Raw genomic sequence first — 18,385 nt, 5'->3', positions numbered from 1 at the left:
CACACTGCTGTTGTAATGAAGTTCATGCAAATCTATTGTTTTTGACTCGAGTGTTTCATAATGTGAAACTGTTTTTGTTCAGATGCCAGACAGTGTTGCTATTGTTAATGTCAACAAAGTAAAACTATAAAGATAACACTGATGCCAGACTTATCAGAAATTTTTTATGAATAATCTTGTGTCTTGCGTCCATAAAGTTCTCTCATTTATTTAGTATTTAATTTGCTCTATTATCCAAAAATAGACCTTCTTGCATGATTATAAAGATTATAAATCTCATGATGAATTTCCAGGAAAAATAACTATATTCTGACATTCAGCATGACTGATACGATTTGGTCACACTGACTGCACATGTATAAATGCACGTACACCACACTTACAGTGCTGATGTAGTTGTTGGTCTGAATAAATAAGGTTTATATCTGCAAGTAAGCAAAAAATGCTGATCATGTCAAAATGAGTTAATGCTCATTAGGGCTGATATTCACAATAGGCCCGTTATAAAGTCTCTTCAAAGAGAAAGTTTAAAGGTCACCATTTGTGAGTAAAGCAATTTAACTTGACCTTAATTCCAAACTCTATTAAGAACATATTCCAGTAAATCCGGTGTTACAGTGGCTCCGTTTCAAACGCTGGCGAGCTGCCTCAAAGTGTACTGCCTACAGAGGCAGCATCCTAACTAAAATGAAACCTCATAGATGACTGATGTAATACTCTAATGATAAAATACATAGCACATATAAATATTGTTTAATTAGACACTTTGAGTCATTTTCTTTCTAATATTTTCGAAAGAAAATATTTTCTTTCTATTGCGAAAAAACCCCAAACTTATATTTATAACATTTCTGTGCACGCCATCTATCATATTTTGTGTTTGTCGCAATCGATTGCATTATTCACAAAGAATAAATAGGAAGTCACCTTAAATGTTGGCCAAAATGAGTTTTCTAATAATTCAGCATAAATATTCGCAGTCTAAACATGCTGTCTACTTGGAATAGCTCAGTGGGGTTTAGAACAGAACAATGTGGCAAAATATTACTGCATATTTTTTATTGTGTTTTAATGATCCAAAACTACCCTTCCTAATGCATCTTCCTAATTTTAATGTGAACAAACCATCAGTGTATGTTATTCCAAATTAATAAAAAATGTTTGTTTTGGTGAATCAAAATATAAAAACTTGCTCAGTCTTTAAAATCATGACATCACAAATTCAACTTCCTTTTTATTTAAATCCTGATAAACTCGCAGTTGTGATTGATGATCAGTTAAACTTCACACAGACCACAATTTGCTAGAACGGCCCGGTCCTGCAGATTTGCATTATACAACATCAGGAGGAACAGGCCCTTCCTAGTGGTGCAACTCCTTGTCCAAGCTCTTGTTCTATCCAGACTGGACTATTACAATGCTCTCTTGGCAGGCCTTCCAGCATGAACTGTCAAACATCTGCAACTGATCCAGAATGCTGCAGCGAGAGTGGTCTTACTAAGCCGAAAAGAGCCCACATCACAACTCTCTTCATCAATTAGTATTGGTTGCCAATAGCTGCTCGCATCAAATTCAAGGCATTGTGTTCACCTACAGAACAACCATTGACTCTGCACCCCATACCTAAACTCACTACTTCAGACTTATGTGTCTTCCAGAAGCTTGCGTTCGGCAAGTGAACGGCACCTTGTGGTGCCATATCAAAGAGACACAAAATCCCTTTTATGGACCTTAAGCTGGACTGTTCCCTGCTGGTGGAATGACCTGCCTAACTCAACCCGAGCTGCAGAGTTATATATTATACTGTATATTTTCAAGAAACAGCTGAAGACGCATGTTACTTCGTCACAATACTTGACCCATTTATATATATATATATATATATATATAAAAACATAAACCTTGCTACGTGTACTGAGCTAGACTAACTGGGACTAGTCACAGCACATGGACATTGTTGCCTTATTGTTGATTTGATTGTTCTCATTTGCAAGTCACTTTGGATAAAAGTGTCTGCTAAATGATTAAATGTAAATGTCAAAAGATGGTTCAAAACTTCATGCTGACATCTTACCGTGAAGGGAAGTCGGTCATGAAGAGCTCAGGCACTAGCTCCTGTAGCGGCACAGGCTGTTTGGGATGGTTGGGGCAGGTGATGTGCTCCTTGTCCACAGCTGCCAGGACACAGTCCTCCATGTTGAAGTAGTGGACAGTGCTGTGATTGGAGCCGGACAGAGGCACGGGGTCGGGCATTTTGGGTACAGAGCTGCAGTACGGACAGGGAGCGTACTGCTCGATGAGACGAGAGCCGTCACTCTCGCTGGCTGTCAATGCTGACCAGGGGAGAAGGGTAGAGATAATTATGAGCATGTAATGCTAAATGCAAGTATTTACATGGATGCTGATTTTTATATAAAAATAGACATTAATCATGCTTAATTAAAAGGGATTATTATAACAGGGGTTTTTTCAGCCATTTGACAACTCTCAATATACATCTCAATATATTTTCAGCCATTTGACAACACTAAATGTACATCTAAGTACATATGTATTTTCTCAGAAATGGCTTAAAAGGGTGATTTGTTTATCAAGATTAAAAAAAAATTCCATGCATCTGTTAATAATCTCTCACAGCAGTTACTTAGTTTGTTTACACACAAACATTTGTGTAGAGTAGAAGTCCTGATGGGTAACTGGTGACTTGAGCAGGTGTGTGCTGATGCGTCTGGTATAATTAACAAGCTCAGTGTGGATTAATGAATCAAACTCTGCTGAAGAATAAACTAGAGTATGACTCACCCCATCTATAGTGTTCAGTGTGTGTTTGCGCTGCACCTGTGTTATTGACTGACAGTGTGTTAATAGTGTGAAGCAGCTTTGCACTGACACACAGCAAACTTCCACACTGAATGTACTGCAACAAACAGCTGCACATCCGTATTAATACCTTTCGGTTATGGGTGTAGGATGTTTGTCAAGATATCATCACACTTGATACCCTAATTATGATGCTATTTTAGTCTTTTTGTTTTCTGTTGGACTTCTGTCTTATGACTGCAAGTGATGTCGTCACTTTTGTTTTGCATGGAGACAATCATATTATATCATCTTAGACTAGTACTGTCACAATGTGCATCTCAAACCGCATATGGGATAATTACTACTGGTTCATTTCTAGTCATTGATAAAAATGTATTACTTTCAACAAATATTTAAGACTCTAAATCCCACATTTGAAGCTGTTCACATTTAAATGCTGAAAAAAAAATGTGATGTGCATTCTATATTACGAAGTCATATCACCAAGCCTAATAAATGTAAAAAAAAAATTGATAGTTTTTAATTATACTGTAATGTCGAATGGCTATAATTAATGTTTAATTCATTGAGACATTGTGTAGCTGTAATAGTATCAGTGATACTGGCCTTCATTCATAAAAAGATGCCATTAAACAAGTATTTACAATATAGGCTATGGTCTTTATGCTTTTCTCTTAACTTTTCCACGGAGCCCCAGCACTCTCTGTGGGCCCCTGGGGGTCTCCAGACCCCAGTGTGAAAAGCCTTGCACTGGAGGACGCATGTTATAATCTTTTTACCAATACAGTTACAATGATGAATGTACTTTTGAAATATATGGGCTAAAGTGGCGTCTTTAACTGCAATGCATGTGTGTGGTGAAATCAACACATTCAGAATGAAGGAAAAAGTCTACAATCCACCCACAAAACCAAGTTATAGGCCTGTGCATGAAATTAATATCCAAGAGATCTATAGTGATCTATATGCCTGTGGATTGGGATCTGAGAAACTCAATCACATTTGGAGGAGTCCTCACCAGGAAACCACTGCTCTATGAGGGAGTTAACGTGATCGGTGATGAAAGCCATCGCAGAGAAGTCCCTCGTCTCCGACTGGCAGATAATCTTGATGCCTCCGCTTTTCTTTTTCTTCCAGTTTAGGTCAGATGACTCTACGCTGTGGGCGAGAAACAATATGAGTCTTTTCTTATACGAATCTCTGCACACACTAGTGTTAGGATCTGAGTCAGATGTTCATCAATGTTATTTTAGTATTATTTATATACTATTATAGCCTTATCAATATTTTAATTGTTTTCATTATAATTTTAGTTTAATTTTAAGTAATTTTGTCATGTACTTTATTCCATGTTTATTAGTTGTTGTTTTTTAATAATACCGATTAGGTTGAATTTATTTTAATTTTAAACGTTTTAGTTTAGTTTTTATTTCCAGTAAGTAATGTTAGTGCTTCAGCTTATTTCATTGAGTTGCCAAGGAAACATTTCTAATTTTCATTTAATTTAAAGTTTTCATCTAATATTTATTATTTATTTGATTTCAAATAACAAAATTGTTTTATTTTTACCTAACCATAATAGCCCTAGTTTACATGTATTATAGCATAAGATAACATGTTAAGGACACATTTTTAAAACAACAACACATGTATCCCTGGCAGAGAAGTCCCATAATGCTTTACGGCAAACTCCGTAAAAGTATATCCACGATGACAGATACAGTATTACTTCAGTGTTATTTATTAAAGTATTTATTAAGTTTTAATTATAATTTGAGTTTGTTTCATCAAAAAATAAAATAAAAATCTATTTAGCTTTCATTTTTCATTTTCGATTTCATTTTTTTAATTTTTGTGATTTTGGTAGTTTATCTTCATTTATTTCAGTTTCAATTATTCAAATTTTCATTTAAGTACTTAAATGTTTCCATTTAGTATTTATATTTTATTTTATTCTAGCTTTAAAGGGCACCTTTTTTTACAAAATGTTTGGTGTTTGAACATAAATGTGTGTTGCTGTGTGTGTAACACAACCACCCTATATTGATAATAATTCACCCAGTGCTATTTTTTTAATCCCCATAAATCACAAAACACTGTATCAGAACAAGCAATTCTCAGATTCTGGGCAAAGTGACGTAGATTTGCACAAGCCCCTCCCACAACGGTTGACTGACACTGCCGTACTAGCGTAAACCCGCCCTGAGTGAGCTAAACACAGTCCAACATTGTTTCGATGCCGGAGCAGCTGTAGACAAGAATGTCTTCTAAAGTGATTGAGGTGTTTTGTAATAAGAGTAATTTACTCTCGTTGTTACTCGAGGATGGATCCGTTACAACTGTTCATGATCCAGCTTACATCTCCGGTGAGATAGGCCTAACGTTACTGGTCACGACAGAAATGAAAGGGAGACCACGCACTTTATTACAGTTCATCGGAATCGTTTTACGGATATAAAGTTGACCAGTTTATTAAGCACCCCCTGAAAAGGTGTGTATATATTTGTTTAGTGTTAGTTGTAACAAGTGTTGTGTAATTCGCTGTGTATGTTGATGATAATGAAAGGGAGAGAGAAAGTTTATGGATAAGACTTTAATGCGCACTTCCTGTACTGTTTATTCAGCTCTTACAGGTGATTTTCTTGAGTAAAACACATCTTTTGTGTGATGTTACAATAAACAATAAACTTCATTAAACTCATCAGTATATGTTTGGCCATGATTCGGACGGGGTCCGCTACAACAGGTTTGTACTAATAGTGGATAAAAGCAAGATGAAAAATAAGTTATAACCGTAATTGAACTAAACTAGTTTTAAACGTTTTAATTTTATTGTTTCGCGGTTCTTGATTTTATTTTATTTTCCATATCATTGCTTCACTGTGCCCATTTTCCTGTTTACATCTGACGCCAAGTACCGCTTTTCATCCGTGTGGACTTGGTTTTATTCATTTGAATGTTCGGAGTTTAATCTCTAAAACGGATATGGTTCGTATTTGGGCACGGTCAACTGATGCGGATGTAATTGTTCTAACTGAAACTTGGCTGACCGAATCGGTTTTATACAAGGATATTTGTATTAATGGTTATAATGTATATAGGTCTGACCGACCAAAAAGGGGTGGTGGCGTAGCAATTTTTATTAAAAAAGTTGCAGTTTTTATTGACAAAAAAAAAGGTTTCATGTTAAAGTATTGCTTTTTAAATCAGTGAGTAAACAATTTGAATTTTTAGCTCTTGATCTTGAGGTTTCTAAATCTCTCAGCATAAAAGTTGTTGGTTGCTATAGGACACCATCTGCTGATAGTAGTGCTCTCCCTTCATTATTCCAGCTCTTTTCAGCTCTTGATGCTAAAGAATTGGTAGTTCTTGGTGATTTAAATTGGAACTGGTTGCATTCAGCAACTGATGAATTTAAAAGCTAATGCGAAGCATTGAATCTTTTTCAGATTGTTGACAAGCCCACTAGACCTAACCTAAAATGTCCAGAAATATCATCACTAATAGATCTAATCTTAATAAACACTCCCCATAAGTATTCAACTGCATCCATACTTGCAAATGACATCAGTGACCACTGTGTCATCGCAACAATTAGAAACACAAAAGTTCCTAAAACCAAATTACGCATCATAACCAAGCGTGACAGGAAACATTTCTCAGAACAAGGGTTCCTACACTATTTTAATAATTTGGAGTGGGAACAAATTAAATTCCTGACCTTGAAATAGCCTGGGAATTTTTTATGCTTTAGTCAACAAACATGCTCCTCTCAAAAGGTCAATGAAGGGTCGGAATAATGCATGTTTTTCTCATTCTTTATCAAATATGCTTCATGAGCGCAACCTGGCACTGGCAAAAGCTAGGAAAAATGATTTACATTCAGACTGGCTTGATTTCAGCCGATTGCGCAATGAATGCATGCACGGTTGCAGTCAGAAAAGCTAAAGCTGAACATTTACAAACATTTTCTCATACAATTCATAAAATTTTTGGAAAAGTGTTAAATAATTACCTGAAAAAAATAAAGGTATAGAACTTCCATCATGTATTAATAAGGGCTCTCATACAATCATTGATAAAGTAAAAATGCTTAATTGCTCCAAGGAACACTTCATAGCTTCTGGTTTTTTGTTTGATTCAATTAATGGTGCTCATGTGAACACTTCGATTGTTCAATCAGAGAGCTTCATGTCTAGTCAATCATTCAACTTTCACCAATTGCAATATCTGAGGTGTGCAAAGCCCTTATTACGCTGATTTTAACCTTTCTCTTGTCTTAAATCTTTAGATGTTTCAAAATCGGCAGGTCCTGATAAATTGGAACCTTACTTTTTAAAGCAAGCAGCTGATTTTTTTGCCCCACCTCTGACTCATATTTTTAACCTTTCTCTTGTCTTAAATGAAATTCCACTTATATGGAAATCAGCTTTTGTTCTTCCCCTGTTTAAAGGCTGTCCCACACCGCCAAATAAGTACCGGCAGTCAGTCTTGGCCAAAGTGCTCGAAACATTTGTCTTTAAAGGACATTAAAGGACTTTTTGTCTGTTAATAATAAACTGTCTGATTTTCAATCTGGTTTTAGAAAAAAACATAGCACAACTACGGCAGCCTTAAAAGTACTAATTATTTTATTGAATCTGTTGATAACAAGAAACACTGTGCAGCATTACTCATCGATCTATCAAAAGCATTTGATACTGTTGATCATAACTTACTGATACAACGACTTGTCAGTTTTGGATTATCCAAGCATACTATTGGTTGGTTTAATAACTCTCTCAAACAGTATTTACAATTTACTCTTTTCAAACAGTAACCTATTTACTCTCTATATAAATAATATATATCAAAATGTTCATAATGTAAATGCATTATTACGCTGATACAGTTATATATAGTTCAGCATCCACACCCAATCCGTCTCTCTCTCAGTTACAGCTTGCATTTAATATTGTTCAGCGAAACTTATTTAAATTAAAACCGTACTTTTAAATGCTGATAAAACAAAATTCATGTTTATAATCTTCTGTCTATTGCTACGTCCCAAGGTTCGGAGATTCAGTTGGTGTCTCAGTATAGGTATCTTGGGTGAAAAGATTGAAAGTGAAATTGTGTTTTTACTTTAGAATCAAATCCTGTCTTTCCTTTAAGGCAAAAAAGAGGCTTGTTGGAGCCTATTTTATGTCTGTACTGGACTATGGTGATGTTATATATATATATATGCACGCATCTTCATAGTGTTTACATGCTTTAGACACTGTTTATCATGGTGCACTGAGGTTCATAACAAATCTTAAAACCCTCACTCATCATTGTGTGTTGTATGCTCGGGTTGGATGGTCTGCTTTGTCCATCCAAAGACAAAAACACTGGCATGTTTTTATTTATAAATCTATCCTGGGTCTACTTCCGTCATATCTTTATACCCACATCTGTAAAAAGTATGTTTGTAGCTATAGCCTACAGTCCCAGGAATTATTATTACTGTCTGTTCCAGTGGTACGTACTGAATTAGGGAAAAGGGCATTTAAATTTGCTGCTCCCTCTGCCTGGAATAATTTGCAAAGTACGTTGAAACTTAGGGAGCTGGTTTCATTGGACATTTTCAAAGTAGTTTTAAGCGATTTGGAGAATGAAACATCGGGCTGTAGATATTTTAACTAGTTATGTATTGATATTGAAATCTGATTGGATTTGCTTGTGTGTGTATATGTGTATGTATTGATGGATGTTATCTGTTAAACTCATACGAGCTGTGTCTGTCAATCTTGGCCAGGACACTCTTGTAATAGAGATTCTTAATCTCAATGTGCTTCTTTTCCTGGTAAAATAAAGGTTATAATAAACTATACCTGTTCATATACTATTTCCATACAGCATATATTCTCTGACTCTTTAGGCATTATTGTCTGACTCCGGGTCGAAATGAACACTGCTACTGAGAGTTCTGTTTTGATATCATTCCATGAGATGAGATTGTCCTGACACGGAGCGCGAGCTCTTGAAGCTCTGGTGCCGGGAGCAGCAGCTCATTTGCATTTAAAGGGATACACACTAAAACGGCATGTTTTTCTCAGCCCCAAAAAGTGACAATTTAAACATGCTGTAAAAAATGATCTGTTGGGTATTTTGAGCTAAAACTTCACATACACACTATGGGGAGATCAGAGACTTATTTTACATCTTGCGAAAAGGTGCCCGTTAATTCAAAAATAAAAATAAAAGGTTTTAGTTAACAATAACAATACTGATGTGATGAAGAGAAAGAAATGTTAATAACAAAAATACTTTTATTCATCAGATGTAAAACAAATTAATTAAATAAATAATCCCTAAACGTTTACTAACCTCAGATATCCGCCATCAAAGGTGACTAACAGCCCTTCCTTCCAGTAGATGGTCTGGTTGCGACGAACACGGAACGTGCTGCAGCGATTGCGCTGCTGGTTCCCCGCAAAGCTGTAGATCACGGTACTGCGGTTTCTCTGGTTTTTCATATTCTTTTTGGTCTCGAATGCCTGTTATGAAAAATGAAAAAGTAGGAGACATATATCATAATCAGTACACTGAAACCATCGATTAGCTTCAACGACACTTTCACCTGAGAACTTGTCATATAAGGAAATACTTTAAAATATAGCTGCAAGCAACGTCTACATGGCCAGGCCTTCATTTTTGATAATGAATGACTGAGCAGTTTTGTTTGGCTCAGAAAGTTTTACCAGTAGGTGGTGCTACAAATAAATGACATTCTCAGGGCAATGTTGCGTTGATAGAAAGAAAAATTGTCAATATGCAAAAGCTTTGCTAAGACAATGACTCACTTCCTGTTTGGTGTCTTCACCAGCAAAATTGTTATGGCTTTTCTGGAGAATAAAATCCAGTAATTGAATTTGTGTGGTTTTGTCTTTGTCTGTGTCTGTGTCTGACCTGAACCAATTTTGGCAAAGATTCAACAAACACTGTAGGAGGAAAGCCAAAAAAAAAAAAAAAAGCAAAGGAAAAAAAAAACAATATGCAAAATTGGTCCAAAATAGCATTACGTAGCACCCTAGAAATACATTAAGTGAAGAATCATGGCGAAATTATGATTTCTGGCTGGATTTTATGCGCCTAGGCAGATAGATGGCGAAGCCACCAAACTGGTCTGGCAATGATGCATAGCAAGTTTCATGCCAATCAGCCCAAGCGTGCAAAGATACGTCTCAATTCCTGTATGGCGTCCTCATCGTCAAATTCATTGATGCATTACTAATGCTGCACAATATAATGCTGCACAATATATTGCAATATTACTTATCAAGTCGCAAAGGCTTTGAGTTAAGTAAATATATTATGTGGTGTGTTTCAGAGTGAAGCACAGCACTGTGCTCTTTTACACACAGCACATAATATATTTACTGATCACAGTAAATGCTGTTCCACACATACTCATATGCTGTGAATTTGGGTCACTTATAATGTTCATTTAGGAACACAGAATGTGCGACCATTTTCTCAAACTTATAATAAGAAGTGCTTATACATCGGCAGTTGTCAACAAAAGAGAAGATTTAAAGTCACCATGAAATCTTGTTTTTTTATGGAATATTATGGTATTTATATTTATCAGTGAACGTCTTTTTTCTTTTTAAATCCATGTGCCCATGTAATCTTTCATCAAAATAAATTTTTTGCAGAGACTTCTCTTCTCTGATGACGCGTTCACAGGCACGATTGCGGGACAACCTGTCAATCACATGAGATCCACCAATAGCAAACCACAACTATCCAATCAATTCCCCACAGACAAAATCAAGTTCCGCCCTACAATTTCATCTGGATATTCGTCATAATAGGGAAGAAAAGACTATCGCAAGTTTCATGCCGACTTTGAGAGCTCGCAAAAAACTCGATTTTTGATTTTAGAGTGAAATATAACAATAGTAATATTTCTTATTTTGTTTAATATCTTATTTAACAACAATAATAATGATAACAATGACAATATTATTATTAACATTATTATTTAAAATATGAATATTGATATATAAATTACAAATATTTTGCCAAAAAAAATGCCAAAATTGGTACCTGGAATTCAGTGTGCCAAGCGTCTTACCATGCGTTTTCAGGGGCTGTTGTAAACTTTCAGCCAGAAGCAATGCCATCATGTGGTCTCTAATTCTATGTTTGCAATGACTGCAATTATTAGACTTTTATTGGTCAGTTAAGCTGTCATCTCAGGGTATGCGTTTACCTGTACGTCCATCTGGTTTAAACTGATTAGCATTCTGGCTATAAAGCGCTCCCAAAATCCTGCAGGTACGAAGCTCATCTTAAAATGCCGCTGGATGTTGTTGTTAGTTTGGTGCCGAAAGCCGTGGATGTCCAGAGCAGGTTTGGGTGGCAAAAGGTGTGGTAGCAGATAACTATGAAGAGAAGACATTTCTGAGGCAAAATTAGGTCTGAAACAATGCTCACTTGAAATGAATAATGTACAATAACTCGTAATGTGCTTCCTAGATGGATGGTTCCCATAGGGTGTAAAAAGTTCATGAATCACACAGAAATTACAGCCATTAAATAATTAAAAGATAATAATCTTTTTTTATTAAAATAAAATAATAAAAGAAAAAATAAAAGAAAAAAATAAATAAATAAAACTTAAACATTAAAAATAGATTGAAGTTACAAAGAACAGAAAGCTATTGTTTTGAATCTATTAAATATTACTATATATTAAAAACATTTTCTGCATTATTTTCACAATAGGTTATGCATTACCCATATGCATATGAATGAATGAATGCTGAAGTTACGAAAAAATCCATTGTTTTTACCTGTTGCTGGCCACAGGTAAAGCAATCTCAAACTTGGCCAGGAACTGGAAGTACTGTTCTTCTGTTTGTTGGGTGAATCCAGTTCCAACAAGCAGCATGCGGAGGTCCTCCGCCTTGATGACTCCATTGCAGGCCACGGAGCGCGAGCCCCTCAGATTGATGATGCGTTCCAAACACTCGGACAGCCACACGGCATCCAGGAAGTACAGTTTACACAGGCCGTGACTAGTGTCAGAGAAATGCAGTATGGTGCCGGTCTCAATGAGGAAACTGATCGCTGTGTGGTTCAGAAAAGATGTTATGGAGCCATATTCTTCTAATTGAATTCCTTTTGTAATAAATATAATAAATTATAAATCATTTATAATACATTTATATATATATATTTATTTATAATAAATGATGCATTACCTGTCTGCAGATCCTCATAGTCTTTGATATCGCTAGCAGGACTCTGCTCGATGATATGCTCCAGTTCTGTGTCCGTCAGGTACTGAACCTCATCGACTTCGTCTCTCCTCAGACATTCTGCCTTTATGGCCTCCTGCAAGGTTAGGTAACTTTTGGGGATCTGTATAACAACAAAAAGAGACTGACTGAGATCTTTCATCTTAAAGGCATTAAGTAATACAACTCCTTTTTGTGCATTATGGAAATGCAAAACTGCTGCACAGCCTTCTAACACATGTTTACTTGTATATCCACTAATGCATTTGAGGTGGAGCAACAGTATGTTTGACTTTAGCTTTTCCATCTTACTGAATAGATGTCAGAGACTACAGTGATTTATGCCATCCATAGTCTTAAATAACACTAACCAGTCTTCCCACCAGTTTGTGACAGCTAGCAGGATTGCTGATGTCCCTCATAGAGCAAGCAACCTGAAACAACAGCCTCTTGAGTCCGTCCACGCCTTCTAGTGTCTTACACGACACCTCACTGTCAAACAACCACACATTTATTCACACAAAAATCAACATAACAATTCCATTAAGGAAGCTAAAGCATGTTATGATAATAAAACTAACTGCAAGTGTTTCCATGTAATGTCGGGGTAGCCACTAGCCCGTGCACCCGAAGGGGTTCTGCAAAGCGCCAGGATATACGCCCTCAGCGTAGCGACGCGCTCGGTACGAAACTTAGTGTCTATGAGGTCCAAATGTGTGCCAATGACAATGACAGCAGAGTTAGGGGCGCGAGCCTGAGGGACACACACATGAACACCAACACATTATAGACGAGTGTATATTTGTAAATGTTGTATAATGTTCAAAAGATATTTTTCTAAACACATCTACAACATGCCAGTAATTTTGTTTTTTTTTCTCCCCTTTAGTCTTATATATTTTTAGCTTGTGCCCTGCATTTCAAACATATCTTTGCTCTATTAGTAAATATGCACATTCTGAAAATATATGAATAGCATTTTGTCTTTGTTCTTTCTCTCTGTATAGGCTATAGAATTTAGTTTATATATAGCATTAAACAAGCTTTAAGTTGTGAATATGAACTATTCCATAAATTTAAAAAAATTAAGAACTTTATTAAATTAGTTAGCAAAGGAAAAAATCTAATTAAACTATTACCAAATAAATAATTAATAACGTAGTTTGCAATGGCAAAATTATATTTATTTACATGAAACTATTGCATACATTAAAAAACAACAACTTCATTTAGTTTGCAATGGCAAAATGCTGTTCATTGTTATTCAAATATTCAATTAAGAATTGATAAATCCAAAATACATAAAGCCGCCTGACTAAAGTTAGCGCTTGAACGCTGCCAGATTTTTAAAGTGTTATATATTCTTTGCTCACCTCGATGTTGAGCAGCCAGGACTGTAGGTTGGCCACGGCTTCCTCTCCCAAAGCCAGATTCCAGATCACCATATACAAAGCCTTATCTGTGAAGAAGCACTGGTTTACCGTCGACATGCTGGCCGGGCCGCCAATGTCCCACAAATTGAAGGACACCAAGTCAATCTGTATCCACAGTAGAAACAAAGGCATTAAACCGCCTGACAACATCACTCAATACTCTTACTTTCATCAAGGCACTTTGGGACCAATTATAATGTTGCTGAAGTGAAACAATGGCTATTTTGTCCTATTATGAAGCAACTTGAAGTCAATTTGAAATAAAAATTTACCCTATTACAGATTGCAAGTAGTTAAATGATGCAGTACATTTTGAATACTTCTTTTTGTCATTAAAACTTTCTTTGTCTGATAAGTGCATTAAAGCTGATATTTAAAATTTGAAAAAACTTTTTTTTTGTGGGAGAATGTTTCTTTTAAATAGCAAATGTCAAAAACTCTTGCAGTGAGTCAGCGGTGGAGTGAGTGTTCACAGCTGCTCGAGGTGGAGCGACATCTCTGGGGCTTTATAACATCAGTGTGCTTGAGTATACATGCTTCTGTCTATGACATACGTGTAAGAGGCCATTCTGTGTGTGTTTATAAGAACATGTCTATATGACATCAGTGTGTGCGAGACACTGTCTCAGGTTTTATACGTCTGGCTCTGACTCAGGGCGCCTGATGAGAATTGAAACGCTGTTAACTCCTGCTAAGAAACCATGTAAGGCCACAAATAGGGGTCCAAGGTCCAGAGCTGCTACTCATTCATAAACCCTGATGTCAAAATGTTGGCATTTAAATGCTTTGTGTGTTTTTCAGACTTGCTATAAAGGGTTTTTTAAGCCTTATTTTTGTCTTATCATGTTTAAGCAAACATAGCTGTTGAGTAAGCATTGTGGGAAAAACACATTTGAAGGCACGCCCTGAAACACAAATCAGATAGACTGGGAATTCAGGAAAAGCTCATATGATGAAGTCACACATTGTTTTTAAATCAACTACACTTTTTTAAATAAACACTTCATTTGTCTACAGTGCGTTTCAGTTTCTTTCTTCACCAAACTTACTTTTTTTTTATGGCAGCAAATGTATGCATATATTAAGAAACACATGAACTTTAATAATGGATGGGTGGGTGGGTGGATGGATGATATTCATATGTTTGAATTTCTGGTTTTATATTTAACATTTCAATTATGCATCATGCTAAATGTATTAAGTAGTGCTAAATGTATTAAATAAAGTAATTTATTTATTAAATAAATAAATACATATACACACACACACATATATATATGGGTAGAATATATATATAGGGTGAGGTAAAAATATATCCTTATCAATCTTGTATCTGACTCTGCTTAGTATTTCAACATGTCAGCGGGAAATTTACGGACACATAGGCTACTGTCATGCGGTAATGCAGCATTTTGACTGTATCCTATTTCTGCACGAGATGAGAACACGTTTTTATAATTCCTTGGGTCAAGAAAGAGTCAGAGTTTGCGATATATGTGCTCTTACCAGTGCTCTCTCTCTGTCTAGATGCACTTAAATACACAGTAAGGACGCTTTCCTGTCATATAGCCTATCACATATGTCTACTTCAATAAGCTCAAAGAACCCGAGTTTATGTGTTCTACATGCCGGGAAAAATTAGGGTAAGGGGCAAAAATCGGTCGATCGGCTTATACTTAAACTTATGACTTGACTCCGATAAAGGAAAACGGGTTAATGCGTTTACATGACCACATGCATTGCCAGTTTATTCAGCATAATCGGGTTAAGAATTTGCATGTAAACTCACGAACTTATTCCCTGAAAGTCAAAGTAAAAACAGAAACGGACTTTTGGCATCTGTCGCTGCATTAACGGCGCATTCTCTCAGAGGCGATGATGGATGTATAATGGTATAGCAACTGTCTTAATTTACTGGCTAAATGAGAATAATATTGATAACAAAAACAAGATTAACTATTCTTGTTAAACAAGCGTTAAACAAGATTTTTAAGCGTTTGAAGCTGCTTTTGATTTTCACATATGGCAGATAAGTGCTGTGTTCGTGAACTAAAGACTGTTATTAAGCCTAAACAATTTTAGTGATTTTATTATATTATTATTAATAATATTTTGTAATTGTATTGTTTTTAGTGTTATTAAATGTTTTGTTAATGTGCTATGGAAACAAAATGCTGACGAACACGACGCCGTTTTCATCTTGGCTCAAACAACAACTGTAGGCCTATAAGAATGATGCGTCTGTTAAAACAAGCACTCTTGACAATTTGTGAATGGATTACATTGGAATTAAATTTTGATGTAGGATGTAGTTTTGTCTGTTTTAAAAAAAAAATATTTGAGGAGTCATACGCGCGTGTCGGTGATGTCGCAAGTGGTTATGTGGGGATGTCGTTATGAATTTAGGCAAGGCAAATGAATTGTCCTAATATTAAAAGGTCCTAATATTAGTTTATTAATATTAGCCTTATAATAATAATTTAATACATTAATGGGAAAACGAGCCAATTATCGTATTGATATCGTCAAAGGCATCAGCGATATCTCTGACTATCGTCGATACACGATACTAATATGTATGCTATTTAAATGCTTTAATGTTACATTTACAAATGAGAGAGAAAGTTTGTGTGTGTGTGTGTGTGTGTGTGTGTGTGTGTGTGTGTGTGTGTGTGTGTGTGTGTGTGTGTGTGTGTGTGTGTGTGTGTGTGTGTGTGTAGAGGGGGCCCTTACAGAAGATTTCACTACTCCTACGGGTCGCTCCAGATCCCAGCTGGACGTGTGGATGCTGCAGTCAGTGTTGTGGAAGGGTGAAGGTTTGCCAGTCTGGAGCCCCTCCAGCAGAGCACTCTTACCCTGCCGGGGAGGACCGACCACCATCAGCTTCAGCAGTCTACAGGGCTCTGCTCCTCGCAGCTCCGCACGCAGGTACGCCAGAACCGCAGCAGGACCTACGACCAGGACAGAGACCGAGAGAGATCTGCCTCAGCTTAGGGTCTCCATCTCTACACTACTGAGATATTCAATCTTTTCCCAGCTTTAATTAAATGGTTTCATTCTTAAAAACCAAACTTCTTTGGTAAAATTTTACAGTAAGGTTCCATTTATTCACATTAGTTAAGATGAACTAACAATGAAAAATACTTCTAAATCATTTAATAATCTTGGTATTATTAAATCTTAATATTCATGTTAATTTCGACATTTACTAATACATTGCTAAAATCAGAAGTTGTATCTTAATATTATTTAATGTACCTGTGCTGATATGAACTAACAATGAATAGTTGCATTATATTAAATAACATTAACAAAGATTAATAAATACTGTAAAAAAAGAAAAGAAAAATTGTTATTCATTGTTTACAAATGGGACGCTATTTTTCATTTGAATAGACCTCCATTTTAATTATTTCTTAATTCCTTTTTTAATTTGTTGATTGTCACTCTCTTAATTTACTCATCACTTTATTTTTATTTTTATTATAATACTTCAAAATATTAAAATAAAGTGTCTGTTAGTAGATGCATTTATCCAAGTGATAACTGCAATAGAAGAACATATATTATATATATATATATATATATATATATATATATATATATATATATATATATATCATTCAAGATTCTGATACCTAAAAGTTTAAATTAAATTAAAAATGGACTATTCTATGCAATTTTTCTGCGCTATGAATTATATCCTTATTATAGTGTTGTATCATCATGCTAATGGCAAAATTGATTGAAATCAATTGTGCGCCCTCAACATTACAGCTATAGCACATCCACATGAGTGACATGACAAGCTCCAGGGCATCTTCAGCTGAACCACACCGACCCATGCTTCCACCCATGGCGTGATATTCACTTCAAGATAATCAGCTTTACGCTGCTGAGTGCTGATATGTTTGAGTGTGCAATGTTTGTTAGGGACACTACTTCCTCTCAAATCTCTTGAGCCTGTTGTTATGACAGCACAACGTACTAAATATTGCAGCAAATGCTTCAGCTCTATGATGAATCGACAGCTGGCTGAACAACTCACAGCTGGAGTCACCAATGAAACATTAATCAGACAAATCCTAGATTATACAGTCTGCAGAGGCTGAACTGTTCTCGACTGCAAAAAAGTCATGTTCAACATGACAACATTTTGCTTCTTAGAGAATAAGGTACTTCACCAAATTCGTTTCAGAGATGCATTCACATTACACTCATGCATTTGGCGGATGTTTTTATCAAAAGCACTTTCATTGCATTCAAGATCTACATTGAGTTGAATGATGCTGTGGTAGCACAAAGTGCAGAAGATGAATAAAGTCATTATTTCCTTATCCATTCATAGCATCCATTTAGCAGCAGTGTTTAGTTTTATTTATTCTAATGAGCCAAAACATTATGACCAGTCACAGGTGAAGCAAATATCGCTGATCATCTCCTAACAAGGCCACATATTGACGTCTGGGTAGATTAGATGTAAGCAAACAATCTGTTCTCATAATCAACTTGTTGGATGCAGGTGAAATGGGCAGGAATAAAGATCGGAGCGACTTTGATAATTGAGCATCTGTGGGATGTGCTGGTCCAACAAGTTTGATCCTCAACGGCTCCACCTCGTAAACTACAGGACTTGAAGGATCTGCCACAGGACAGCTTCAGGGGTCTTTTAGAGTTCATGCCTCAGCGGGTCGGGTGAATTTTTAGTAATTTTGTTATGTTTATTTATATACTAGGCTATATATTATTATTATTATTGAGGTTAAATTGATTTAGTTCCATTGCAGTTATTATTTATTTTTAGTTCTAGGGCTGGATATCGAGTTCGATACTTTTTAGGCACCGACCGAATTGCCT

General features: G+C 35.9%; 1 protein-coding gene across 2 annotated transcripts in view; it reads right to left on the bottom strand.

Annotated features, from left to right (window-relative positions):
* lrrk1 (leucine-rich repeat kinase 1) overlaps positions 1-18,385 on the bottom strand; it is a 96,935-nt gene that overhangs the window by 36,864 nt on the left and 41,686 nt on the right. For both annotated transcript variants that reach the window (XM_077227976.1, XM_077227977.1), the window contains 10 exons: positions 16,262-16,479; positions 13,469-13,633; positions 12,677-12,849; positions 12,467-12,587; positions 12,060-12,219; positions 11,649-11,925; positions 11,066-11,237; positions 9,175-9,344; positions 3,842-3,981; positions 2,075-2,333 (listed from right to left, as the gene is read on the bottom strand). In XM_077227976.1, the coding sequence (XP_077084091.1) occupies positions 2,075-2,333; positions 3,842-3,981; positions 9,175-9,344; positions 11,066-11,237; positions 11,649-11,925; positions 12,060-12,219; positions 12,467-12,587; positions 12,677-12,849; positions 13,469-13,633; positions 16,262-16,479 (1,855 nt within the window). The remainder of the gene's footprint in view (positions 1-2,074; positions 2,334-3,841; positions 3,982-9,174; positions 9,345-11,065; positions 11,238-11,648; positions 11,926-12,059; positions 12,220-12,466; positions 12,588-12,676; positions 12,850-13,468; positions 13,634-16,261; positions 16,480-18,385) is intronic.

The sequence above is a fragment of the Siphateles boraxobius genome, unplaced genomic scaffold, assembly GCF_051911475.1.
Source record: "Siphateles boraxobius isolate OS27281-9 unplaced genomic scaffold, OSU_SipBor_1 130, whole genome shotgun sequence".
Lineage (NCBI taxonomy): Eukaryota > Metazoa > Chordata > Actinopteri > Cypriniformes > Leuciscidae > Siphateles > Siphateles boraxobius.
This window is presented reverse-complemented; position numbering and strand designations above follow the sequence as displayed.